Raw genomic sequence first — 27,954 nt, forward strand, 5'->3', positions numbered from 1 at the left:
ATCCTTGAAAGAATCCTGGATCAATATACATGATTCTGTATGTATATATATATATATATATATATATTTTAATCTCAGCATCCTTATTGAATTTATAGTTCTCACAAATACAATTTACTTAAAGGGTGTTGAGTAAAAGTCATTCAAAATACAGCACCATTATTAGTAAAGGAAATCCTGTAAAGAATTTGCTAAATTGGTGTTTTCTGTAAGGGAAGAGGAGCTTTCAGGGAACTTGATGGTTAGTATACAGATAAAAGGGCTGTTCTCCCTCTTGAAAATGACCTCTTGCACCTCTTATGACAAATAAACCATATTTAAAAACAAAAAAAACCAAAACAAACAAAACAAATAAAAAAAACCCCAAACAATAAAAACACCCACAAAAGACAAAGATATGTTCAAAATGGACATAGTGCAGTTGTGAACAGAGATTAGAAATCATTACAGCAACTGAGAATCTGACCAATGGCTTGTAATCAAATAGACACTGCTTAGTTAAAAATCTAAGCAACTCAATTTCATTCAAGTCAATATTATTTTTAGAAGGACATAAATGTGAATTTGACTCGGTAGTTCCTCATATTAAAGGAGCTTAAACAGTTTTATAACTCCCACTTACTTAAATTAAAAAAAAGAATTGATCTGTTTATACTCATTATGTACATAATCATTTTAGGTTTAATCATTTAATTCTGCACATTGAATTACAAAGAAGATGAATTAAATATCAAATAAACGTTATATTATGGAATTTGCTCCACTTGAGAATGTGAGAAGAATATAAACACTTTATATCATATATTTGATGTAAAATCTCTTGAATTTCATTGTTTTGATTAGAATGGCTTTAGTGCACATGGAAAGAGGAGTGGTAACAATTTCTGTGGTTTTATGTGTCACACTTATGGAGGTATTTGAGTGCCTAAAGATGCAGTACCAGATGTGTTTTTTTAGAATCATGCTGAAGCTGTGCATCTCAGTGACTTACCAGTATCTCATTGACTTCATCTGACACCGAAATGCATCCATCTTTAGAAAGTTTAGGATTCTCTTCCTCAGAATAGAAATTTTTGCAGAGAAAGCACTAAAATTATGTCAAATATGGCCACAAGACAACCTTGGTGTTATTGTTGTTCCTGCAGGAAAGCTACAGCCTAGAATAATCTGAATAACTAGAATAATCTGAATAACTAAAATAACTGTATTTGTATATATATATGAGATACTGTGAGCATATATGTCAAATTAATGACTGTATATTTAAAGTGACAACTTAGTTGTTTCTGGATACAAATCACACATTAATGAACTAAACAAAGTTTACAGAGATCAATAAAAAGATTTTCATCATAGATGTATTTTTGTAGCCACCTCTTTTCAGATACAACCATATCAAAGGTGGGAATGGTCAACATGATGGGCAGTAATCTGTTTTTATCAATACCTAGATTTTCCTAATAGATGATTCCTTCTGTCAAGAATATTTTCCTCTCACAAAGTTCATAGGCAGAGCTTTTTAAAAAAATTTATTCCCTGAAGCAGACTTTCTCAAAAGAAAAATGTCCTTCTGAAGATCACATTCACACTCATGTTCAACTCAATAGGTAAAATTATAAATATATTGGAAATTAAGCCCACTGACCAGAGAAAACATTGCAAAATGAATGTTCTGTGTAATGAATCATAGAAAGATCTGGGGTTTTTATCTAACAGGTTGTTTTTTTTTCTATTTCTGTGAAATCACTAGCTTTCTCACAGATTTTTTTGGATCACTATAGAAGCTGAGAAAATGTACAAGTGCTCTGTCAGGAGGTTTTGAAAATTGACTTGTAGCTCCCACAGTGGTGTTAAAAGAACAAATCCAGCTGAGTCCTCAACTTGAGGTAGTGAAGCTGGAATGGGTTTGCCATTCTTAAATAAGAACTAATATCTGATGCAATTCAACAAGTGGTTGAATGTTCTATGACAAGCTGTTATGTACAATCAGAGCACAAAATAGTTCTCTGGGAAATATTCAACATCAAGAACAAAAGTAGTAGTTAATTATTTTTATAATAGAACAAATGTCTTGTAAGAGCATTCTACAAATTAGAAAGATGAACAGAGATTATAAAAAAAGTTACATGGAAAGAACCCTCCCAACCACCTCCACTTTATGAGTCACTTCCCCGTACGAAAGAGAAATAAGGCAGTGAAGTACCAAGGTATCTCCTCCATCTCTGGAATCTGGAATTGCTGCTTCTCATTAAACAAGTACCTTCATGGAAAGCCTGTGCCTTTCTATTAACATAAAATTACTTAGCCTGAAGGGAAATGGTCAGCATGACCCAGGTCATTGCTTCAATAATGCTACAGCAGAGTTTTCATTCACTTGAAACACCACTGTACAGCATAATTGAATCCACCATGAAAGTGGATATCAATGGGGATTGTTGGCTCTGTTTGACTTCTAAGAAGTAATTCGTTAATCCAGTGGTGGAAAACTTTATCCCAGGGCAAATGTCCAAAGATAAAAACAGTTTTTCAGATATTTTAACCATCCTGTCTCACAGTGCTTTTCTCATGCACTGCATGGCAGGGGTATCTCCCACCTGCATTATGCACAAGGAAACCATCCCATCTTTCTCGCATTGGCCCCATTCCTGGCTCCTTGATCTCAAAAAAAAAGTTGTCTGACTGCCTCTGACTAGGCCAACAGGACAGTTGGGAAAGCAGATAAATCTGCTGGCGTTGGCATTTCTCAACAGTGCTGAAAGGAGTGTTGGATAAGTGGATTTCTGTAAATGAGAGTTAGCAGTTACTTTGGCACAGATAGAATGAAAGAAAGGTCTTTTAAAATACAGACACAGAGTTGAAATACCTTGAAGTAGGTGGAAAAGACTAGACCTTTATGTAACTGTCCCAGAGAAATGTTTTAAGCGGTCTTTGTTGCACATCACTCTTTAAACCAAGCTTCCATCTCAGGCTATGAGGAGCACAGATAGTGTGACAGACCTAACAGATCAAATGGTTGAGTCCACTTTTTAGAGAAATATTAAGATGTGCCCCTTTGTTATCCAATTTTTGTGTTCTTTTTAAGTAAGGACAAATCTTTTTGGGTATTTGAGCATGAAAGGTTTAGCGTGGGGTCTTAGGCAATAAATTAATGTTCCAGTGAAGGCAGTCAACCACCTGCACAAATTTAGCCTTTATAATTCTATTTATTATCTGCAAATATACCACCAGATTAGATGTTTCCTGGAGAGATGAGTTTGGTGTGAGGTATTCATCACTTTGTTACAGCTTCTTTGAGATCACCATGAAATACTCCCTTGTACTAAATGAATAGCTCTCTTATCATGACCTTTTAATCACTTCATCATGAAGAGGTCTTTTACTTGCTACAGGAATCTACTTCATGATACCACCATCAAAGGGACTGTAATATCATAAAATGGCCACAACAGAGACCAGTACAGAAATATGGCACAATAAGAGAAAATTAGTGAAGACAGACCTAGTTGGCTGCAAGCAGCATCATGGCTTGCTAATGGGAAGTGCTGGAGAGGATAACTGGCTGTGAGCTCCATTGTTGGGAACTGCACCTGGAGGTGATATTTTGCTCAGTTTTGTAACAGGGTAGTGGAACAGAAGGGGAACAGTGTAAGCTTGCTAGCAGGGCCAGCAGCACCAAAGAAATCATGGAGATGTGGGAGATGAATAGGGCATGGCCAAAAAGGAAGTTTAAAGACCAGATTTAGCTGTAGTGATACTTGCTGAACTTACTCCTATGGAAAAGATTTTCTTTTCATGCTGTCTTTAAAACATGAATATGCTGGAGTTCACACTGGAGTGTAGAACTGATGTAAGAAGGGGAGAAATCTAAATTGGTGTTCAGATTATTTGAAGAGCTTAAATAGGGTTTCTAGAGAACGTCTTGGAGGGATGGAGTCCTCGCCATGTTGGTTGCTTGGAATCATAAAGGTTTGGTTGCAGTACAAGAACACTTTAAACACATGGATTTCAAAAGTAGTTGTGAAAGCTGTTCACAGCTCAACCTACAGGCAGATAAATACTGAAAGAGAAACAAGCAGTCATTTTATCATGAAAACTCTATAAAAGGCTAAATAAGGAATTTATTGCTAGTAGTGTACAAAGATTCCCTGGACTCGCCAACACCCAGAGCTACCATTGAAGGTGTCTTGATGTCACAGTGAGAGATTAGGAGAGAGGATGACTTAACCCCAGAAACACCCACTGCCTTCCTGCTGTTCCACGTGTCATATCCACGCTAAGCAATTCCTGATGATGGTAGTCAAGGCAGTGAAAGGCAGGTAGTACAGATACTGAACTGTCAGGCTGCTTTGAATACAGTTTTTCATTCATGTCTTCGATCCTGCAGAAGAGAAAGGCTCTAGGTGCCAGTGTGCTCTGCCTGGATGCACTCCTCAGTTCCCTGAGCCTGTGTTGCAGCCACCATGCCCGCACACTGCAGGTCTGCTTGCTGCCTTCCCTCCCTGCTGCCTGTTCTCCTTTCATCTGAGCCTCTTCATTTCCAGCCCTTTAAGGGTCTCAGGTCTGTTTTGTTCTGGATTTGTTCTTTCTTTTTATTATGTCTCTTTTTTCCCATCCTGATATTTTTAGCCCTGTCTTTTTGTCTTCCTTCTTTCATCTTGCATGCTTGCTGGTTTAGCCATCTGCTTCCCTCAGCCCAGTTTTCTTTTCCATTTTCCCTTTCCATTTCTTCAGACCCACAGGCCATTTATCTCATTGCTTCTCCTTTCTCCAGCTCCACAGGGTCTTTTCATCTCCTCCTGCAATTTGTAAGCAAACAGCAGATGAGTATCCAGTATCTGCTTCCTAACTGCTGCCTGAGTGACTCAGATTGTCTGCAGAAGAAAAAGCGATATTGAGACTATAGTCTTTACTTCAAAATTGACTCATCACATGCTTTGATTTCCTTTTGTATCCTCATCATTTCAGGGCACCTTTTGTTCTGTTTAGTTTTGTGCTCAGAACCTGGACATCTAATTTACATGGAATGGTAATTTAGAAAATATTTTCTCAATTTTTAAACTTTTTTTTTTTCATCATATTTCACATGAATCAGTTTATGCATATTTTTGTAAATATCACAACATGAAGAAGTGTGTCTCTTCAAACCAAGGTGGTGTTTTTTTCTGCATCTGGAAATTTTCTCTTTAGCAATCTTTTTGAATAAATGCAATATATGACTCACCATGGAAAAACTGAAAATAAAACCAGGTCTTGACCTGATTCTTTCTTACACAGTATCTCAAAGAGCAATTAAACCCTCTCAGAACACTCTGAAAACACTTGATGAAGCTTTGCCTTTAAGAATCAGTGTTTTAAAACATATTTTGTTTTCAGTTAACAGTTTTCAGTATTGTTAAAATTGGAGACACTCAATCCAAATTCCCTGTAGATGATGCCTTTTGTGTGGGATATGAGTAATCCATAGGACCTTGTAAAGAGATCAGACTGTCTAAAGTGTCAGGCATATTAAAGTACTTAAATGCTTTAGCCATCTGCTTCCCTCAGCCCAGTTTTCTTTTCCATTTTCCCTTTCCATTTCTTCAGACCCACAGGCCATTTATCTCATTGCTTCTCCTTTCTCCAGCTCCACAGGGTCTTTTCATCTCCTCCTGCAATTTGTAAGCAAACAGCAGATGAGTATCCAGTATCTGCTTCCTAACTGCTGCCTGAGTGACTCAGATTGTCTGCAGAAGAAAAAGCGATATTGAGACTATAGTCTTTACTTCAAAATTGACTCATCACATGCTTTGATTTCCTTTTGTATCCTCATCATTTCAGGGCACCTTTTGTTCTGTTTAGTTTTGTGCTCAGAACCTGGACATCTAATTTACATGGAATGCTAATTTAGAAAATATTTTCTCCATTTTTAAACTTTTTTTTTTTTTTGCATCATATTTCACATGAATCAGTTTATGCATATTTTTGTAAATATCACAACATGAAGAAGTGTGTCTCCTCAAACCAAGGTGGTGTTTTTTTCTGCATCTGGAAATTTTCTCTTTAGCAATCTTTTTGAATAAATGCAATATGTGACTCACCATGGAAAAACTGAAAATAAAACCAGGTCTTGACCTGATTCTTTCTTACACAGTATCTCAAAGAGCAATTAAACCCTCTCAGAACACTCTGAAAACACTTGATGAAGCTTTGCCTTTAAGAATCAGTGTTTTAAAACATATTTTGTTTTCAGTTAACAGTTTTCAGTATTGTTAAAATTGGAGACACTCAATCCAAATTCCCTGTAGATGATGCCTTTTGTGTGGGATATGAGTAATCCATAGGACCTTGTAAAGAGATCAGACTGTCTAAAGTGTCAGGCATATTAAAGTACTTAAATGCATATTTTTCTAAGACAGGTTTGGATTCTCAGCTGCATTGATCAGATGCAAGCACCCTCACCAGTGTCATATTTCTATGGAGATTAAGTTCTGGTTGTGCTGTCAGAATTTATATCTTTTGTTTCCTCTTAGGCTTGTCCAGATCAAAGTACATATGCACACTCTAAAGCTGTCAGCAAATCAGTTCAGGAAAAGAGAAATTTCTGTAAATCCCCACATACTTATAAAGTCCAAATTTTGATCACACTGAAGATGAGTGTGAGCATAAGGTTGAAAAGGATGTGCACATACCCTGTGTATGAATAAAAAAAAAAACCAAAAAAAAACCAAAAAAAAAACCCACGTATTGTGCTTGAGGCTTGAGATTTACCAGTTCCACTGTCATGTAACAATGATTTCAGTGCAGTCATTTCTGTTTTTAATGCTGCAGGTGAATAAGCCAGAAAGAAACCCATATGAATTTTTGTCATAAGTCATCTCATACAAGACTCAAGAAACATATTTTACGTGGTAGTGTAACTAATAGAATTTCAAATGACAGTGATGTGTGAGGCTTTGAGAAGTGGCAATGCAGAACATTCTTTCCTGAATAATTCACTCGTCTGAAGTTATTATATATTCAAAACTGATTGAGTTGCATATCCAAATGATGGTTTATCAGCTGTTGATGTAGGAGAAGAAAAAGAAGTTTTTGCATTTATTCTGAACTGTGGTTTGTATCACATTACTCTTGGTTATATGAACTGAGCTTAATTGATTGTGATTTAATTTACATTCTGCAGTGGATGTCTTTTTCTTGAGATAATTAATCTTACTGAAAAATTCTGTGTGAACAGTTGAGGCTCCAACAGATTTTCTAGAGGTGCATTTTTGTTTAGGCTTCCTTGACAGCCTTTTTTCTTACAGATAAATTACGTGTCTCAGAATGTCTTGCCTTTATATTTATTTTGGTTTGGCAGCATATAGTTGTTATGGCTGGCAATATTTCATACCCCAAAGTATTAATGTTAACTATAAATTACTACCAATGATATGCAGTGGTTCTTATCAATCATGGGAAATAATCAATGCTGATTGAAACAAATAAATATGATCCTTTTCAAAGTTATAACCTTGTCATATAACTTCAGTGCTCAAATGCATCAAGCTCTATCTTAAATTGACTCTGCAATTATATACAGAGTTTTCAGAAACCAGATATTTCACCAAAAGGGCCAAAATTGTGCAAGACTATATAGAGATTTAGACATCAATAATGGCAAAAAATTACCTCTATTTTTTTTTTTTTTTTTTTGCTTCTAGAATTGGGTAGAAATAATAGGATTTACAGATGGGTAGCAGTTCATCATCTCAGTATTACAGACACTTCAGTTGATTGTTGCTAAGAGTTCACTCTGAGCCAGTTGAAGAACATGTGTGCCATACTATTTAAAATGAGAAGTCCCTGCTGCTCTCTCTATCCTGGATATAATCAATATGAAATCAGTCATTAACTCATGTGGTTTAGCTGACTGAATCAACCACCAGGAAAATACCAGTTAAATACTAGAGCTCCAAAAGCAAAAGGTGCCACTTCACTGGTGCGTGGTGTGGAGCATTTCTGGTGTGCATCCCAAAGTGAGCTGAGCTTTGGTGTCAATGCATAGTCTGAGCTCTCACTGTGTTTGTTGCCATGGCATGAAATCAGCAGAATTCCAGTCTTTAATCAATACTATTTTCATGAATGTGCAGAGGCCATCACTGATTGGTATGGAGTGTGGTTTTTCAAACTCTTCTCTAACAGCACAGGTGTTATCCAGTGGTTTCATGTCCCTCTGTGGCTCAGAATTCCATGCTGCAGAGCTGTCTCTTCACCTCTTACTCACCCAAGGAAGCAATTACATCAAACCCAACCACGGCTGTGCCATGTTCAATCCCATTTAGCAGCAGTTCCTATGCTGGAGAACATATGGAGTCAGACTGGAGAGGCAAGGGGGGAACATTTGAGGTGAATGATAACAGAATTTTAGAGAAATTTGGGTTTCACCATAATGTTATTGATGCCATTAACATTATTAATTTATTTAGCACATAAATTGCAAAATGGATGGAAGTTTCATCCAGCAGCTGTGCTTTGCCTTTGGCAGGAGTCATGCTGCTCCTAATTTAATCTTTTTAAATCCCTCACAGGTTTTACTAACAGGGTGCTGAACATCTTGCAATACAAAGATAAGAAAGGAATATATCTTCTTTATTGTTTTGTGATCAGCACATTAGATACTGATTCCATTCTCTTTGCACTGCAGTCCCAGCAAGGTCACGTGTCTTAAAGCTCATGAAAAGGAGATGAGGAATAGGAGCTGGTTGTGTGAATGTTAATCTGTTTTTTTGGAGAGCAAGAAGCTGCTGCTTGGAATCCTGGTGGCATCAAGCAGAGGGTGCTCCCTCCTACTGTAACTCATTTGCTTTCAGCAGTCTTTCCACAATGGAGGAAGCTCAGCCACAAAACAATCTGGTGTTCTCCAAATGCGTACCAGACTAAGGAGCTTGCACATGACAATAAAGACCTGCTGAGAAAGCCTTTTCTCACTTTCATTGCTGGAAATCTGAATTACACCAGTGTTCTCTGAACAAAATTGATAGTAAAATAGCGCTAACTACAGGAAAAATAATTTCAATAATTATTTGCATAATATATATAAATAATAGACATAGAATTTGTATAATTTACTATATTTTGTATAGGTTGTGTTTTTTTGTATGGGGGATGAACTTGGATATATGTTAACTTACTGAAAATATATAATACAGGTATTTTTCCTGGCCACAAGCACACTGTATTTATATCAGTAATCCCTTCAAAAGATCTCCATAACCATCCTGTGCCTCATTATATCCCCCGATAGTCTCTCCACTCTGCATCTGGTCCTTGCTCAATATTTGTGGCCCATAGCATGTTCTGGATATTCCATTTTTCTTCTAAGGTACTTTTGTCCTAAAGGCAAAATAGGAATCAATGTATGTTTACATTTGTTTTTCTAAATTGTATTTTTGAGCCTTTAGTGGAGGTTTCTTAAAGACTTGGGTTCTTGAATGAGATTCTGTTTGTCATTGTGTGTGGGTACTTTGTTGCATGAATGGCAGATGAATGATGGGTTATATTTTGCTTGGCCTTCTAATCACTTTACCACAGCAAAGGCTTTTTGGTTCAGTTTTCAGCACAAGCAGATTTTTCTGTAATTCTTCAAATGCTTAATTCAACTGTAGAAAAGAGGATAAAGGCAGAATCCTAGTCGTGATGCTGTTTTTTACACTGTGCATGACAGCCAGTAGCTCCTGTGGCTGGCACCTACTGAGGCAGTTTGGAAATGTGCCAGACCATTTTACTAAAGTATGATGAAAGATCTTCAGAAGTGAGAAGGGCCACGGGTGACTGGAGAAGTGAGTGTCCTTGGCAAGTTGCATTCCTGTTTACTTCCCTGCTTCACTGTGTCCTGTCCCCTGATTTCTGGGATCACATGCATTTTGTGATATGCACTGTAATGCCGGTTGTTAATTTTGAAGGATCACTTTTACTTTGAGGTAGTAATTTTTTTTTTTTCAGCTGGGCTCAGGAATATTTGTTTCTCCCTAACTTTGTTGTTACAGATGTGATGGCCTGAAGGGATAAATGAGACAAGATTTGTGGGAAGAGGTAATATCTTTTATTAGGCCAACTGATGTAGCTGGAAAAAATAGAAAAGGTTTCAGGCACAGAAAACCTTTTCCAGGTCAGGTTCTCTCATAGCTTTGAACTTCCTAATAATTAACTTGTGCCTGTGAAGCAATAAAAACAGTTTTTTGATCTTCCTTTTTTTATGAGTAAAACTGTTGGGGAGGCATCCATATATTGCAAAAGTTTAAACTTTACCCAGCTAAGGTTGATTATTTTGTGTCCAAAGCTGATTAAATTCTTTATCTCATAGAACAAGAATATAGTAATTTTTCATTCAGATTAGTAGTCTCATAAAATACTATATTTTATTTTTTTATGGGATCAGAAGTGTAAATTAACCCATAAAAGATCTGATATCTCACTGGTGAATCAGAAAGATCTGCATGGTTTTGAACCTTATCTGAGAAACTGTCTTTTTTTACAAATCAGGGTATGTGTTTGGAGATAAGTGGGATGGGAATGATGGCAAACACTGCAATTTCAGCTATTTAATGAGTCTCTGCTGCTTTTTTTTTTTCACTAATGGGAAGGGCATAGCTTTTAAATAGTATGTTCTATTTGCTGTGTTCAATACAAGTAGATGGATATCCATGCTGTGTGCAAGACATGGACACCATTTGGCTGTTAAGCTTTGGAATAACTGAAAGTATTACTGCAGGTGCTGAAATTTTCAATGTAATTAATATCCTCTCAGCTTTTATAGTTCTTGCACAGACTGAGTGCTTTAATGCCCTGTGAGATGCCTTACTGGAACCTGAGAGGGGAATTTACAGAGTGTAGCAGCACTGAGAGCTGCACTGAGGAACTCAGTTTGCAGGTGCCTGTTTGGGTGAAAACAAAAACACAAGACAGTCACTCCACTACCTTGCAAAAAGCTGTGCCAGCAAGAAGGCATCATTTTTGCTCTAAATAAATAACACATGAACGATTGTAATTGGTTTATAATACAGGAAATGGATAAAGGATGCATCAAGGTGTTTGGCATGCCCAAGCATTTTGGGATTATAGAGCAGCGAGGTTCTAATGTCATCAGCTCTCTTCCATTTCCCTGGAGCTGAGAGCTCTCATCACACCATAAAAATACTGCCACTGATGTTTTCTTGGCAGCTTTTTATACAAAACAGTATTCTGCTGAGAAATGTTTTCCAAATTACCCAGGGACAGTGAACTGGATCTTTTCTGGAACATTTTGCAGAATTAGTGGAGTGTGTTTGGCAGAGTGTATAAGGCAGTTTTCTTGCATCTTGTTGGGCTATGCACTGAGTTCCATGGAATTATTTCACTTTTAGAACTGCAGAAAGAAAAAATAATTCCTTGGAAGGTAGAGAATAAAGGACACATAAAACTCCAGAACTCAATTGTTGAAAGAATCACACCTTCATCTAAATGTGTCATCTAAAAGTTCAGATCATGATTGATAAGTGTGTTTTTTATTGTTGGCGGTTAGCTGAGTAATAGATTGTTATTTCAATACATTTTGACTGGAGCAATTTGTCTTGAAATACTTTTGGCACCTTTTTCTTTTAGGTCCTTTGTAATGGAGTTCTGTAATTTCATTTTTTTTCATACACAAATGCAGCTAACTTTTTCAATGTTGAGCAGCACCAGATGAAAGCTTGTCATCACTTTCCAAACTGATAAAAGAATGAATGCAGAAGAAATATTTAATATGCAATGGTTGTTACCGACTGCATTCTCTGGCAAAAGAAAAATTAAATAAATTGTACTGAGGGGGAGGTATACTGTCTGTCTGATCTAAAAATCCATTTTCACAGTTCTTAACATTGCAGGGAACATTTTCCAGCTTATCATAAAAGAAGCATGCAAGTTATTTACTTGCCAGAAAGACCTAAAGCCTAGCAATCATACATGCCACATCTGAAGTGAAGGCTCCTTACAGTGCCCAACCTTAATATGTATAATTATTTTATTAAATTATACCAGGCCATTTTCCTCTTTGTTTTCCTCAGCTGACATGACAGTGCAGAAATTGCTGTAATGCATTAAATATTTTAAAAGGCTTTTCTCTCCTACATTGCTTTTCTTCTTAGAGATGTTTTGTGTGTCCATAATCATTAACTGATTTTCTCTGTATGTAGAAGATGAGTATTTTTCACTAAACTGAATCCTTTTCCTCAGTTTTACATCTCTTATTTTGGTCAGTTGGAGAAATTCAATGTCCATGTTTAAATATTATTCTTCATTCAGTCTTTTGATAGGACCCCAGAAGGTGTGAAATGTAAGAAATGTCTGAAAACCTTTTGGAATATGAATGGCTGCACTTTGGGTTTGACTTGCAGTCAGGAGGGAGCCTTCACTGTAAATACACTGGGAGAGGGGTCAGTGCTGCCTGAGCTTTTGTTTGGTTATTGGGTTAAATTACCAGGCTGGTATTTTTTTTTGCTTTGCACATCCTACAATCCAGGAATTGTAGGGCATAATTCCCCAAGCCTGTTCCACAGAGGACACGACTGGTGGCTGTGTGGGAGGGTTGATCCTGGTAGAGAGCTGCTGCTACTCCTGCCTGTGGTGCCAGGTGTCGTGTGGTGGTGTTAGGGAAGGGCTGTGTCCCTGCCATGGCACAGCTCCGTGCCAGAGGAAGCCAAACAGGCTGAGCCTTTGACAAAAATACAAGCGCTTCCTAAGCACTTTATATGAGAGCCAGACTAGGAAAAGAAATATTTTCTGCATCCTTTTTGTTGATTTCATTCCGACAGTGATTGTGTTTCAGTGTGTGGCTCTTTGCAAGCAGGGTGAATTAGGAAGCTTGGTACTTGTAATTTATACATGGTGCTCCTGTTAAGAACTAAAACTAATATGAGTAAATCAAGAAAAAATGTCAGCATCCTGTCTGAAAGTGACCTCACTGTGGTCTCCACTAGAAGTGGAGCTCTTTTAACTTTTTTCAACAGATATTAATGTTTCTGCATAAATGTTCAGACAGAAACGTTCCACAAGGTAGGAGCAGAGTTTCCACATGATATATGAAGTGTTGTTCTTGTTGTTACAGTATATTTTCTGTTTAAGCTGTCAGAATGACTTATTAGTTTAGCATTTCTTGTTGAAATATATTCTGCCCAATAATTTACTTTTAAAATATTCCTATTCAAAATATTTATCAACCCTCCACACATTATGTTTGATACAATTTTCCCTTTTCCCACAAGGGCAAGAGACCCATTTCTCTTCTTTGTAACTGGCTGCTGGCAAGTGCCCCTTTGGGTAATCTCTGGCTGTACACACCCTGTGAGAAACCACCATGATTTAACCATTTGTCTCTCTTTCAGTCACATTCCTCAGAAGAGGCTTGCATGACAAAAGAGTTTCTCTTAAGCTGTAATATAGCATATAAAAATGTTTGGGGCATACTTCTTAATATATGTATGATTCTTACTGAAGCAACAGTTCTGACATTAAACACAATAGACATGGAAAATGGAAATTATTTTTGTCTCAAAGGGATATTTTGTACAAGGGATATTCAGCTGTTGTAGAGTTACTAATCTTAGAGACCTTTGTGGGATTCTTGCTGCATCAGCCAGCAAAGATTTAGGGCATGCTAAATTCTTGGCATGTGTTGGCAGGGAACTAATAAAGAGAAGGGAGTCAGTGGAAGGATGTTTCAGATGGCTCTGTTATTGAATGGCCTCCAGGCAAAATAGCAACCTCTGAAACCCTTCGTGTGCCACAGTGACAAATTCCAGTGGCTCTGTCCACATAGGATCCCTCTGTGCCTGTTCTCTTTGAAGGAGACACTGAAAGGTTCCCAGAGCAGAAAGTTTAACCTGAAGAGCTCCCAACACATGTTACCATGTCAAGGTCTTGGCTTTACATCCGTAGCTGTCCCATCTAACTGGGATTAGCCTGTCCAGAAAGAAATCCTCCATGTGCCAAGCAGAGATGCTGTAACTGTAGACATGAAGCTGTAGTAAATCTAGTGGATGTAATCTAACATTTTTTTTCTGACAGAAGTTTCCATTAGAAAGATTTTTGCTTAGTTCAGTAATAATTAGTGGCAAATATATTTCATATTCCAAGACCATGAAGCAATTTCAAATAATATTAAAACTAATACTATGGAATTATGTTACTTTCATGATACAAGACAGAGGCAAAAAATGAGCTAGGTGAAAACCATTCACTCAGTCCTGGAAGAGAGCAAAATATCTGTTATTCACTATGTGTATATAGACTAATGTTTGACTAGAGAGCATGTGTAATAGTTTGCTTTGATTTGAACCCTTTGGTGGTCCATCACATTACACACTATAAGTGCTCTTCTGTTCTGCTCAGAGAATTCTACAGGTTTGAATCCAGAAGTCACTGGTAACTTTCTGTTGAATGAAAAAGTTAGTTCTCATAGTTCTTTCTTTTACTCAAAATATCAAAAAAACCTTCAACAGACTTTTCCTGAAAAGCAAGGGAAATCTCCCAAAATCAGACCAAAACTTATTTCATGAAAGCCACAGCAAACAGAGCCCCACTACGTACAGAGTTTTTCTGTTCTGTGAGCCATGCCTGGGTGGTCCTTCAGGCTGTTCTTAGCAGGTGGTCAGAAAAATTCCATATGAGCCTGTATTGGTTTGCATTTCAAATAGAAATGCTGTGATGCCTGTGCAATCATTTTTGCACAGCTTGATGAAGAAAAAAAAAGTTTTTTCCTAATGTATATTCTCAGTGGGGTTTGTTTTGTGGTTTTGTTTTATTTTGGGGTTTTTTTGTTGTTTTTTTTTTTTTGGGGTTTTTTTTTTTTTTTTTTTTTTTTTTTTTTTTTTTTTTGGGTGGGAGAGGAGGTTGTTTTTATTGTTATTTTTTTATTTAACAGAAATGCAGATTTTTCCAATTGGGACATTTTCTGTGCAGTTGCAGCGTTACAGTGGCTGGTTAAATTATCAGGTGAATATGTGTGTCCTTCTTACAGCTTTCAAAACCTGGTTCAGATCTATTGGTAATAATTCAATAAAACCTTCTTTCAGTAATAAAGGTGTCAGTGTTTACAGGGGTCGAAAAACTGTGACTGCTCTCATGGTAGCATGCATTTAATCCTGTATTTTGTCTTGTAATTCTTTTTTTTTTTTTTAACAGGTTTTTCATTATTCTTATACAGCTTCATATGTGATTTATAACATACACACGAGGTAGGTCACATTGTTTTTTCCATACTGTGTCATTGTCAGTGGCTCTATGCATGAGGTGATGCCAGTGTCTTCAAGTAAAAATGTTTCCCTTTTTTCAAGGGAAGTTTGGGAGTTAAACCCTCCAGAAGTAGAGGATTCAGTTTTACAGTATGCAGCCTGGGGTGTTCATGGACAGCAACTGGTAAGCACAGTCTTTAAAAATGTATGGACTCCAGACAGACTGAGGTAAAAACAAAACTGAAAGCCTTAAAATAAGTTGTGTTACGTATTTGTGCACAATGCTAGTGTGTTCCTATTACTGCTTTTAGGAGAGCTCTGTTTGTTTGTTTATTGTTTATTAAAAATACGTTTTTCCAGGCTGACCCCCAATAAGCAAATGGTACAGTTGTTGAAAGAATCACACCTTCATCTAAATATGCACTCAGGTGATTTTCAGGATAACCATCTTTGTGGCTACTGCTGTGTGGGAAGGAACGTTAAAGGTGAAAAGCAGTTTTCTTTTAAGTGCAATATCAATGAAAACTGTGGGCAAAATTAGCATCCAAATGTGATGTGATGGACTCATGAAAAGTGATGTTTTCATTTCAGTATGAAAATTACTGCCGAGGTCAGCTGTGCTGCATTGAATTCATAATAATTAAACGAGATGCCATGTTTCATGTATAATTTTTTTTTGCAGAAGTGTTACCATTTTTAATGAACATTAATCATCCATGGTCACCATAACCAATGTCAATATAAGAAGAAAAAAATTGTGGTTATAGAACAGCAATGATTTTAAGCTGACCTGTATTGGTAGTTGAAGGCAAGAGACTGATTAAATCTTCAGTTCTGCATACAAAATTCAGATAATCCTTGTTACAGTGTTCTAATAAGCTCATTAATGCCCCCAGGAATGATCCCAGGGCCTCCTTGCACATCCAGCTTGCTCATGCAGAGAAGCTGTAAGCTGGATGTCTAGAGAATATACCCTGTTGCTTTATATCATTCATCAAGATGGTTAGAAAGTAAAAAGTGTTTCTGGTTAGGATGTTTTCCATTAAGGAAGTGGAGGCAGGTGAGAAAAAGTAATTGGAACATGCTTGGTATGTTTTAATAATTAACCACATTAATTTATTAATAATGAGAGCATGGCAACAGGATTAGTGGTAATAAATACATAGGTTATTTACCAGGCAGCATTATGGAATGTGGCAAACCACGTAGGTTGTAGTAGAAAGGAGAAGCTTTTGCGAAATTGAACAGATTTAAGAAATATTTTAATTAAATTGCAGTTTGTAAGATTCCTCTGTACTGGACAGAGGATCTGTACATTTGTCTGTACTGATCAGAGGATCAGTAATCTAAAGTAGAACTAAAATGAAATGCAGTGATTTCTGAGGAAATATCTTTTTGTGAGATGTTTCATAAGAACAGGGTCAGATTTACCAATCATAAACCTCAGAAAAATAAATCAGAATAATGCTATCTTTATGTGTTTTGCTTAAAATGTCATTCTGAAAATATGTATGGAGCCTTTCAGATACAGGCACAGGTGGACTCCTATTACATCGCAGAACTGCAAAAAAATAGGTGATCATTTTAGGTACAACCTTAATCATCCAAATCTGAAAACATTGGCATAATTCATACTTGAGCGAGGATAACATTACTCATCTTTGCTAATGTCCCTAGTAAAGTTAATGTCATGCTTTAAAAATATCTGCTCTACTGTGGGTTTTATGGTGCCATATGGTCTGCAGAATTAGGAAATAATAACTTTGAACACAAAATCTTCTGTGCACTCTGAATGGCACCGAGTGTTGCCATAGGGATGTACACCTGCAGGAACAGTCCGCTGAAGGTGACTTTAGGAATGCCAATTAGAAGGATGTCCTCTTGAAGCTGTTCATGTGGCAGAAGGAGGTTTCCAAAGTGACACAAGTGCCTTTCTGCATTGCCCTCCCACTTCAGCATCAAGCCAAAAATGTAGAAGGAGCATGAATGAATAAAGACTGTTGTGAGTAATGGTTGTTGCTGCTGTCCAAAGGAACATCTGCCTCAAGCAGAAGCAGGACTGAGAGTTCAGTCCAGCAGAACAGGTTAGGCAGAGGAAAGATGTGTGGCTGAGGACACATTGCCCAAATATTTCTGTTATAAAATTTGTCATTGGAACAAACACTGAATTAGTGGGTTTTAGTAAAATAGTACAGGAGGCGAACAGCAGTGAAACAGGGCACAAGGGAGGTGTAAAGGGAGAGATCCAATGATGAAAATCCATCAGTAGCTATCAATGTTTGTACCTGGGTGCAAGCAAAGCTGCAGTCTCATAGACCCATGCTGCCAAACGCACTATGAGTGGTTTACCTTCCTGAACAAAACTTGTCTTTCCTGTGGAAATAGTGGTAATTCATGAGTAAAACAAGCAATGAAATACTTACTCTAAATAAAATAATCATAGTGTATTAACTGGGTAATGATCTCCAAGAGCCATTCTTTGCAACTGAAGAACAAGTGGAGAACAGCTGGGGAAGAGATTAATTTTATATACAAAAATTTGATGTAGAAGTACCCATGACATGTGCTGTGTGCCGTCACAGAGAGTGTGTGTAGCTCTATAAAGTGAGGAGGAATGTCCCCCTTCATCTGTGGTGCAGAAATGAGCAGCAATATTGCAGCCAGAACTGGTCAGCAAAATTAGCCCAAAATGTGAAACACAAGGCACAGGTATGTCTGACTGAGCAGAGATCCCAACTTTACACTATAACTATTTGGAATGTACTGGATTAAATCCAAATTATAGGGGGATAACACATGGACTTGGATCAACTATTTTCAATAGGCTATAGTGTAAAATAAGATGTTTCCTGTCCACAGTTCTGCAGATCTAAGTAACAGTGCAGCCTACATGGTTATCTTAAATATTCCAATGAGGAGGAATTGGCAAGGTGTTCAAACAGATAATGTAAGGATTTGAAGGGAAAAAAAAAAAACAAAACAGGAAGGAAAATATGTTTGAAGCCACAAAGTGCTTATTGCACAGATGGAATATGGCTGCAGAGAAATCAAGTGTATGCAGTATTTTACATCCTTGTGGAAAGGGTGCATCAGTCTAAGTTTACTGTTAGGGATAGTTTCTGGGGCTGTCTAATGGACCCCAGAGCATGCCCCATGTGGCTAGTGAAGAACAGAGTTTTCTGTCAGAGGCCAGGTGACTGAGCCACAATACCATTGTTTTCCAGCTACCACAGTGGCTGCAAGTTATTTCGGTTCCTTGCTATTTACCTAGAGTAGAAGGTTTTGTAGTGATTAAGAGGAAAGCTCAGGGAAACATCTGCTGCTTGACTCATGACATTTTGGTGGTGAAATTGAAAATGTTTGCCACTGGGGAGAAGAAACTTTTATCTAATGAATTAATGTATCTTAAGGTCACATAGTTCTTAAAATGGGAACTTTTTTCAAGGTCACACTCTTAGAATGCTGCCTTTTAACTGTGTTAGAACTGTGCCAGATCTAAAATACCATTTCTGTGTCATAGCATGTTAAGGAGCTGTTCATCTATTTGCCAAACATTACTCATGTTTGATTGAAGTTGTGCAAGTCATTAGCTGATTATCTCTTTATCTTGCCTCCATAGAATCCATCACTGCAGCATCAAGTAATTCCAGGAAAGACAAATTCAACTAGAGATCTAATTTCTTTCATCAACATTTTTCTGCCTCCAGTTTATTGATTAGAGACCTCACTGCTTGTGTCTGAGAAAGAGCTATCCCGTACTTGTGGGAAGACTTTACTGAGAAGAAGAATGCTTTGGGGTTTTTAAAGGGCCTCTGTTGTTGAAATACCCTGGTTTTTATCCAGAGTTTTCCCTTCTTGAGCCTTATCTTCTCCAGTAGTTTGTAGCAAAGGTTTTCATGTGTTTGTGCTGGACGTGGCTTGTGTCTGACACAGGATAAACAGCTCAGGATCTGTCTGTGGGGATGTACTGCAGTAGGAGCCTGGATATCAAAGTTCAGGCTGGCGATGTCTCCAGCATTTGCAGTGCTGTATTTAAGCATCTGTTAACACTCTTGTGTTCTTCTGCAGTGCTCCTTGTCATACTAATAGTTCTTCTGACCAGTTATTGGGTGGGCTACTTCCACTAGCTCCCAGTGAAGCATGGTTAGAAGTTGTTCAAGTTTGACGTAGCTTTTCCTTAAAAATGATACATAGATTTTTTTCTGCCTTGGTGGTGGTACATGTTGTTTATGTTGTATAAAATACCTTGTTTCACTTTATTCTATGAACATACATACATGCAATTCACTTTGCCTTTGTATTTATTATAGAGTTTTGTGTTATTTATTGCAGTAAATTCCTTTTTCTTTTGATATATTAAGTGATTCTGAGGGGAGTTTGAGTTACATATTTGGATGGATCAGTATAAATAATGATCTGTCCACTTACAGATGAATGTCTATGCATAAATTAATACATATTTTAACCACACAGAAATGAAGAAAATAGTAAAACTATCCAGAATACTAAAGAAAAATATTTTTTAGAAGCTTTGACAAAAATTGATGCTACCAACAAAATACAACACTATCAAATGGTAGGACTGAAGAGAGCTTTTACAATGCTTTGTTTTAATTTAGGTCATCACTGAGTCCAATTACCTATTAGGCTGTGTACACTAAGATCAATTTGCTGGCTGTAGCTGAATTGTGGATTCAAGATGTTCTCATTAATTTTTAGAAAGCAATTTAAATATTAGGAATCTATAGGTTGTCCTCATCTTCCAAAAAACCAACCAAAAAACGCCATTACTCGCAAATAATAGATCTAGAAGTTGCAGCTTTTACATAAAGAATGAAAAAGATCCAGTGAAAGAGGTCTTCAGCTTGTATTGAAACTACCTAAAAGCCAGAAATAAACCACAGCAAAATCTGCTTTAATTGCTGTTAATAAATGTACCATTTCAAGAACTCTGCCCTTTTGCTCTGTGATGAGTCATCTTCTCTTTATCCTGTTGTCATGTTGGGGTTTCAGTTTCCCTTCACACCCCCATCAATACCTATTGCCCCACAAAAATGCAAATATCTCTCAGAATTCATTAACATATATTACCTTACAATTGCCTTTTATCAATATTTTAGCCTTTTTTTCCCAATGGCTTTCAAAGACTTTTTTAGATAAGACAAATAGTGCAGCAGCAAAGTTCTTTGATGTTGTATTATTTTCTGTGTATTCATATAAGCAGTGGACTAATTTTAGTAAATGAGGAATTAGCAGGATTGTTCTTGGGCAGTTACCTTGCTCAACACATGCTTTAACAGCCATTACTTGCTGAAAGCTCCATTTACTGTTTGGTCTATCAAGGTAATGTACAACTGCTATAAAACATGGTAATTTATCTTTCTGTAAAATATTTGCCATGTGTTTTCTTTTTTGCATAATTAGTGCTGTGGGTACTTGGCACCCCCTCCTGGCAAGAACACTTGCATATGCAAATGAAGTAAAAGCTTAATTAATGCTAATGAAGTAAATCCTAAATAAATATATTTCTTCTGCTTTTTTTGTTTATCTGCAAAGTCTTCTGCTCTTTTGACTTACTGTATTTTAGATGAGTAACTTAAAATTACATATGGAAATGTCAAGGCTTTATTTCATCTTTCCTTTTAATGACTATGCTAATGAGGCAAATGGCAGTGAAACTGAGAGGAAAATGTCTGCTTGAATTTATTCTGAAAACTAGAAATAAACAAGAACACTTCAATGTGACATTAACCTCAGGTATGATACCTCATTTAAAATGCATGACGGGTTCAGTTACCAAACTTCTGTAGTTCAGAGCACATTTGGAGGTCCTTTGTCCTGCTGAGGATGTTTCTTTGAAGGGAGGGAATTGTGGTTGAGCATTGAGTCCACCCAGCTGAGTCCACAGAACTGGAGTTACCTAAAGGACTTAGTTTAACTTTCTTCCTACTTTCTACTACACATTGGATTTTTCTCTTGGATTTGTCAAACTACCATTGTAAAATCTAAATGGTCTTTGTCTTTTAATTTAAATTATTTGGTTCAAACTGTTCTTCAAAGAAAAAAAATAGTATGAGTTGCTCTGAAGGTATTCTACTGAACTGTGAATTTCCATTATGAATTTCTGGCTGCGTACTCCACTTAAATAGGGATTGGAGGAGCATTTAATGCATGGTCTCTAGTTCCAAAAGTTATACTCCAACTGAAAGCTTTTGTTCCCATCTCAGAAAAGGGGAATGAAGAATGCAGCCAGAAAACACAGGCAGTTTGGCAAAACAGGAAAAAATACAGTTTTGCTTACAAAGGCTGGATATATTCAATAAAAGTTTTGTGGGCTCTGGAGACCACTACAACATTATAAATGGAACATTATAAATGGGGCAAGGCTAAGTTGAGCAAAGAACTTTCTTCATCAATTTGCTTGGTGAAATACAACAAACATGTTCTAGTATCAAAGGCAGTTTAAAATGCTGAGTATTAAGGGTTAGATATTGCTGGCCCTTTGTGGGAATAGCCACTTGGCTGTGTCTGAAAGAGGTGAAGAAATAATGAGAAAATCATATGTTTTATAGGGGCATTATTCCTCTACCACTGTTTGTCATGTGAAACAGTAAAAGGCCCAGAAGCTTTATAGTGAATAAATCAAGAGAGGAGATAAAAGATGTTTCCTCTTGCTGGTTCTTATTCTGTTATCACTGATCTAGCATTCAGCTAATATTTGAGTCCGTATGGAAGCCCTGTACACAAGTAATGCATTTTTTTTGTCCAGAAGCAAATATATTGGAAATTTGATTTATCACTGTGCTAAAACTCAAATTATTTTTCACAGAAACACAGAAACAAGTATAGACACACATGTGTGATAGGAGCAGTCCTAAGTACTTTTCCATGCAGCAGCCTGCAGGGAGCAATGAAAACAGCAATATGCACCTCTCATCATGTTGTTCAACATGTCCATGTCTAACAAAGCATATCTGAATATTCACACTTCCTTCTGTTGGCTAATATTAACTGCAAGTCCAATGGGTCATAAAATAGGGCTGCTGTGCTTCTTGTGTGAAAAATGCGTTCCTTTCTGTAATGCAGAAATATGGAAATTATATTTCAGAAGTCTAAAATTCTTTGGAAATAGCCACCTATAAAAACTGTGAAGCAGAGGTTGAAATCTGATGGAATCCTTAGCTAAACTGAATTTTATTATGGACTGTATTTCTATATAACTCCAAAATCCTGCCCAAAACCACTGCATGCTTACCTGTTTCCCTGGACCATATAGCCATGTAGTCACTTCATATTTAGTGATTTAAAAAATGATGCACCCCGGAATGGGATGGAACATTTGTCATATCCATCTTTTGGTAATGTAATGTAAACAACAGTTTTATCTGGCAAATAGGAAAAAAAGAGTAAAAAAAACCTAAGAAAGCCGCTATATTTTATGTTCCTTAACACCTAGGAAAAGGAAGATTCCAAAGAGGAAGGCATCAAAATGTCAAAACAGAAGACTTTTGAAGATTTCTAACACCATTCTGGTTCAGGTTCTATGCCAGAGGTTGTTCTAATCAATTGTAAACAGGACTTTTACTTGCCTTTTGTAAAGTGTTTGGCAGAAGACTTTGGAGTTTCTGTGATGGCACCAGTGGCTACAGAGTTCTGTTAGGAACAGGTTGAAGTGGCAGAACCAACTTGACACAAACTCCACTGAACTCTTGCTCTGTGGCAGGGTTCCTCCACCTCTTCCATTTACAGGTTCTGTTTGCTCTATGTTAAAGTCTATTTTCTCATTCAGCACGTAATAGCCATCAGATATATAGACAGGTTTCTGTCAGTGGAAGTGATAGTGACTGTCCTCCTCTGCAAGGCTGAACAACTTTCAGGGTATGTTCAGTTCTCCTGGTTATTTCTCTCTATTTTAGCCAAGTCCCTCTTGAAAAAGAGACATAAAATTCCATCATCATCAGCCCATAAATGTTCTTGCATGTTTCTATTTCCCTGCAGTGGGGTTATGACTTTCCCACTCTGTGCTGAAAGATCAGAGTTAATTAAACTTTGGCTGCACGGTGTTAAAGTGACTTTAGGCTTTCATGTTGACTCAGCCTGGACCAGGCAGTGAAGTGCAAAGAACTGCTTGTGGATGTGTAGTTGTGGGGAATGTATCTCCACTGGCAGCTCCAAGGCCTGGAGAACGGGGATTAAAAAGTCAGGAGTACTGTTGATATCTAAGAGAAAACAATGCATTGATTTCCTTCTCTGTTTATGGCAGGTGACAGCTCATTTACAGAAATATAAATGGAAAAGTTTTGTGTGGAAGGAAAGCAAAAAGTTATTTTCAGCAGTTGTTTCCCAGATGCTAAACTGTCCCAAACAGATGTGCTGGTCTAAGAGCTAGTGAAAATTTCCTAATTCCTCTTGTCTCGTTCTTAATGAGATATTTTCAAACTGTGTTTCTTGCATTGGATGTGCTATGTGGAGTCTGTACAGGTGGATGTCATCCACTAAAATTTTGGCCCATCATAAAGACGACAGGCAGCTTGAACCCTGTGTGCAGTGGGGAGATGAAGGCACGTGTCCCATGCAGCAGGATGGGCTGGGTCAGCAATAGCAGCTGAAAGCACAACCTTTGTGTTCAATTCTGCTTGAGTTTCTCATATAGGAGATGCTCAGAGGCAGCCTGGTCTATTGTATTTCTTACAAAGTTCTCAGGGGTTGCCCACCACCCTAAAAATAGTAGAAAACGTAAGTATGACTTTACAGCTCAGAATTTTCAATTCTGTATGTTTTTACTTTTGTTCTTGCAGTCGTAATGCTACTTTCTTACATTTTGTCAAAGAAAACAGAAGATTCCTCCTCTGATACCAATCCCTTACAATTTCTTTAGATATTTTTCTGTCTTCCAACATTGCTTTTTTTCCTTCTGGAGTAAATAAGTTGAAAATTTTTCAGTTTAGTTTGTTATGGATTGATCAGTCTGGGCATAATTGAATGCTTGATATCAGTGTAAGATGAGCCTGAAATAACCAGAGATCATTTTAAAAGATTTTATGGTAAGGACAGATTATGATTTTGTTATAAGCTCCATGCTGGCTCATTAGTCAGAAGCAATCAGTGAGTGTGAGGAAGGAGGAGTGTGAATTCCTGAGCATGCTCTGTTTTTGGAAAAGTCTGTTCTTCACATCACTTAGACAAAGATCAGAGAGCTGAGCAGCCCAACCCTCAGTGACATTTGGCACAGTGCTGCAGCCAGCAGAGCTCTTCAGGCAGCTCCATGTCAGGAAGCAGCAGATCCAGACCATCAGCCTGGGGGCAAGGCAGTCTTGCTGTGATCTGTGCAGCAGATTTATGAAGCAGCTTTCTGCGTAGGTCGTAGTTCAGGTATTATATATGATTTTATTTATATAGCACATTACACTATGTTTGCTCTCCTGGGTAAGCTGTCATGGGATGAGGCAGGGTGTGAATTTAGTGAGCATCATGATCCAATATCATTGGAAAGGCAACATAATTAATGTGTGTTGAAACAAAAGAGGGCAACGCTTCCCCGCATTTATTGGAAATCAAGGACATAAACATCAGAGTTACCATGGAGTTGCTGATAGTCTGAGTTCATGGCCTGGTTTATGTCATGACATTAGTAACTAATCTTGCAGCTGCATTATGAGTGCATCCTTGCTATTGTTTACAGTAGATTTATAAACTATCTAAATAGCAATTAAATATAATAGCCTTGTAGATTGTTTGTGGTTGTTCAGAAACCATTGTGCTAACACATTACTGTGATGCAGTGGCATTAATCTAGACAGAAGAAAAGTGGTGCTTCAGTGTTCTGTTCTTTCTGCTATGTCTGACAGCTTGATTACTGCAAAAATAAAATTAACATATTGTAACTGACACCAGAAAAATGTAGTGTATGACATTGGAGTGTCTGTGCTTTGAGGTCTCCGTGTCTCCTACTGATCAACAGCTACTTCCCCTCTCCCTTAATTACAACATAATCTAAAGGTTTGAAACTTTCCTCTGAAAAAATTGTTGTGCAGGTCAATCACAACCTTTAGAAAATTGGTACCTTTAAGAGTGAATATAGTTCCTATTGCTTACAATTATAATAATTTTATTATTATCTATTATTTGGTTTCCACCTCATTTGCAATGTGTCTGATGATTTTTGGAACATGGGTCATGTAAGGGCAGGTTTTTGTCCACTGCCAGGCATTGCCCAGGTAGCTCATGGTGCCTGTGGTGCCCAGTACCTGCATAATTTAGTGCTCTGTGGGGCAAGAGCTGGAGCAAAGCAGAGCTGAATGGCTCTGAAAATTTTGTACCAGTACAGATTGACCTGCAAAAGGAAAAAAAAAAAAAAAAACCAACAAAAACAAAACAAAACCCATCTGCACAGAAGAGATCAGAGCCATTATGCACTCCAGGAGACTTGCAAAGCAGCTGTATTGCAAACTAGATCAGACATCGTAGCCTGCAATCCTGTCTGTGAGAGCTCACAATCTAAACAGACTACAGATATATTGTAGGTGAAAGGAACAGGAAATAAAGCTGCTTTGCAGTACAATCCCATAAAACTTCCCTTGAAGGTGTCATCCTGTAACATATGTGATCTGTATAGAAAGTTTGTGAGATGTGAGAAAAAAATAAAAGGCTTTTGGAAGAAGTCTGTATAATTGTAACTCGCTAAGTCACTAAAGAATATTCTAACCTTCTAAAATTCACACCTATGAAAGCTTTTTAAGCCATTTTTCTGTGGTTTATATTATCTGAAATGTAATCATTCTCTTTCATTTTAGAGATGGCTGCTGTAAGAAAGACATTAGCAGGATAATCAGTCCCAGCAGTGAAATGCATGATGAGTGCTTGGGGTGGTAGTTTGCTGCCCTGCATTTCACATCCCTCTAATGAGTGAGTGTCCTCTTCATTACCACACAGCTCCTTCCACAGCTGATTCCTGTGGGCAAGAATGGCAGGCACCAACCCTTGATTTTGCTCCTTTTCCAACAAAGTGCAAAGTACCTCCTAGAAATGTGGTTTGTCCATGTGATTTTGTACACAGTGTGTGTTCAGTTCGCCCGTGTGGAGCAGTAAATCAGTTGCTAATTTGGAAATACTCCAGAGCCTTGTCACAGGAAGGCTGGGGGTGTAGCTGTTGTCCTGACTGTGGGCAGTGTGAGTGACCCCTGTGCCAGCAGAGCTGTGAGTCTCCAGCTGTACATAAAAACGGGCCAAATGACATCACAATCCCAGGTCAGCACAGAGCACAGGAAAAGCCACTTCTTCCTGCTCCCAAATAGAGCCCTGAAGGATTTCTGTGTCTTTCTCTAGCATGTGCTCTGTGACTCTTGGCCACAGAGGAGATTTGATACAGGCCAGGAGGTTTGGATTGCCATCATGGAACTTCTAGCTTGGTACAGCAAACAACTGTTTCTGTCTAACACTGTGTGCCCAGTCCTTCTGGATGATATTTTCTTCCTCAAATGAGCATTTATCTTTTCTGTGAAAGGGGGGAAAAAAAGAAAAAAATAGCGGTTACACTGTTGTTGTGTTGGTACACAAAACACATAATCTTAACTACACTTTGATTTTCAGCAGGAATCTGCTTCACGTAAATAAGATTTTGGCAAGAAAAAAGAGCAGGAAGGGGTGCTCATCTTCTGTAACAGTGGGTATAATAATGGTCTGACAATCTCAGTTTAAGTCTGTGAGTCCCAGGAGTATAGTAAGTGAAATCACAGGTGACAAGAAAATGTTTGCTCACTTTGGGCTGGAAGAGAGTAGATATTACACTGTGACTAAAAATAACGTAATCAGTGTCTCTCAAAAAAAAAAAGTCTGTCAGAACTTTGGAGGATGCTGAATGGCGGCAGAGAAAATGCCAAGCCAGGTATTCGTTTGAAAGCTATTGCACTGATGGATCCTATGGGGCTATCATTTGCTGTATTTTTTTAATTGGTGAAAACTAATTTTAAATTTCTGAAGTGGAGCTGTTTCTATTATTTTTCAGATCTGTGAACCAGAAGGTAGAAACAAATACTTTAAATCCTTAAATGAAAACCAAACTTGCTACCTTAAGAGCTGCTGTTGAAAACTAGCAACCAAATTGTCTTGATGTGGATGCAGAGCTTTGATCTTAACTTCGTCCTGCTATCCAAAATTAGTTCTAATATTACTTACAAGTCAAAGGAAATGCATGGATATCTGCATTTTTCAATAAATATGGTGAAAGCAACAGAAGGAATTGAGACCATATTTTTAGAATAAAAATGACTTTAATTCTAAAATTAATTATTTCATTTATTATGCCACTTATTTATTTCTTCTGTGCAAGATCATTTTTTTGCTGGAATTTCCATATGTTCTAGAACAAAAAGGCATCAACTCTTTGGATATATATATGAGTTCATACATGTTATAATGCAGTATAAACTTAGCACTGCCCCTGAAACTGGAGAAGTCGTGGTTTAATCTCTGAAGAGCAAAGTACAATATTTGCAGGGCAACTAAGAAAATATTCTTTATTTGATTTGTTCTGCTCATGAATAGCCGATATTATTTGTATTATTGGTTTTTAGTGAAAAACCATATTTCATCTGGAGATCTTAGTGAATGATCTTGTTGCAGACAGGTAAAAATGTTATAAAGAAAAGTCTTATAAAATATAGGTTAGGCCCTGCTACTTCAGCTAAGCTAACAATAGCTTACAAGTTCCCATACAAAAACATCTTGAAAATGAGAATTGATTAACACA

General features: G+C 37.4%; 1 protein-coding gene across 1 annotated transcript in view; it reads left to right on the forward strand.

The window, feature by feature from the left end:
* Positions 1-27,954, forward strand: part of DPP10 (dipeptidyl peptidase like 10) — a 243,021-nt gene that overhangs the window by 166,965 nt on the left and 48,102 nt on the right. The window contains exons 6-7 of the mRNA XM_041473421.1: positions 15,157-15,209; positions 15,309-15,390. Of these exons, the coding sequence (XP_041329355.1) occupies positions 15,157-15,209; positions 15,309-15,390 (135 nt within the window). The remainder of the gene's footprint in view (positions 1-15,156; positions 15,210-15,308; positions 15,391-27,954) is intronic.

Source organism: Pyrgilauda ruficollis, unplaced genomic scaffold (assembly GCF_017590135.1).
Source record: "Pyrgilauda ruficollis isolate IOZ18807 unplaced genomic scaffold, ASM1759013v1 scaffold3, whole genome shotgun sequence".
Taxonomy (NCBI): domain Eukaryota; kingdom Metazoa; phylum Chordata; class Aves; order Passeriformes; family Passeridae; genus Pyrgilauda; species Pyrgilauda ruficollis.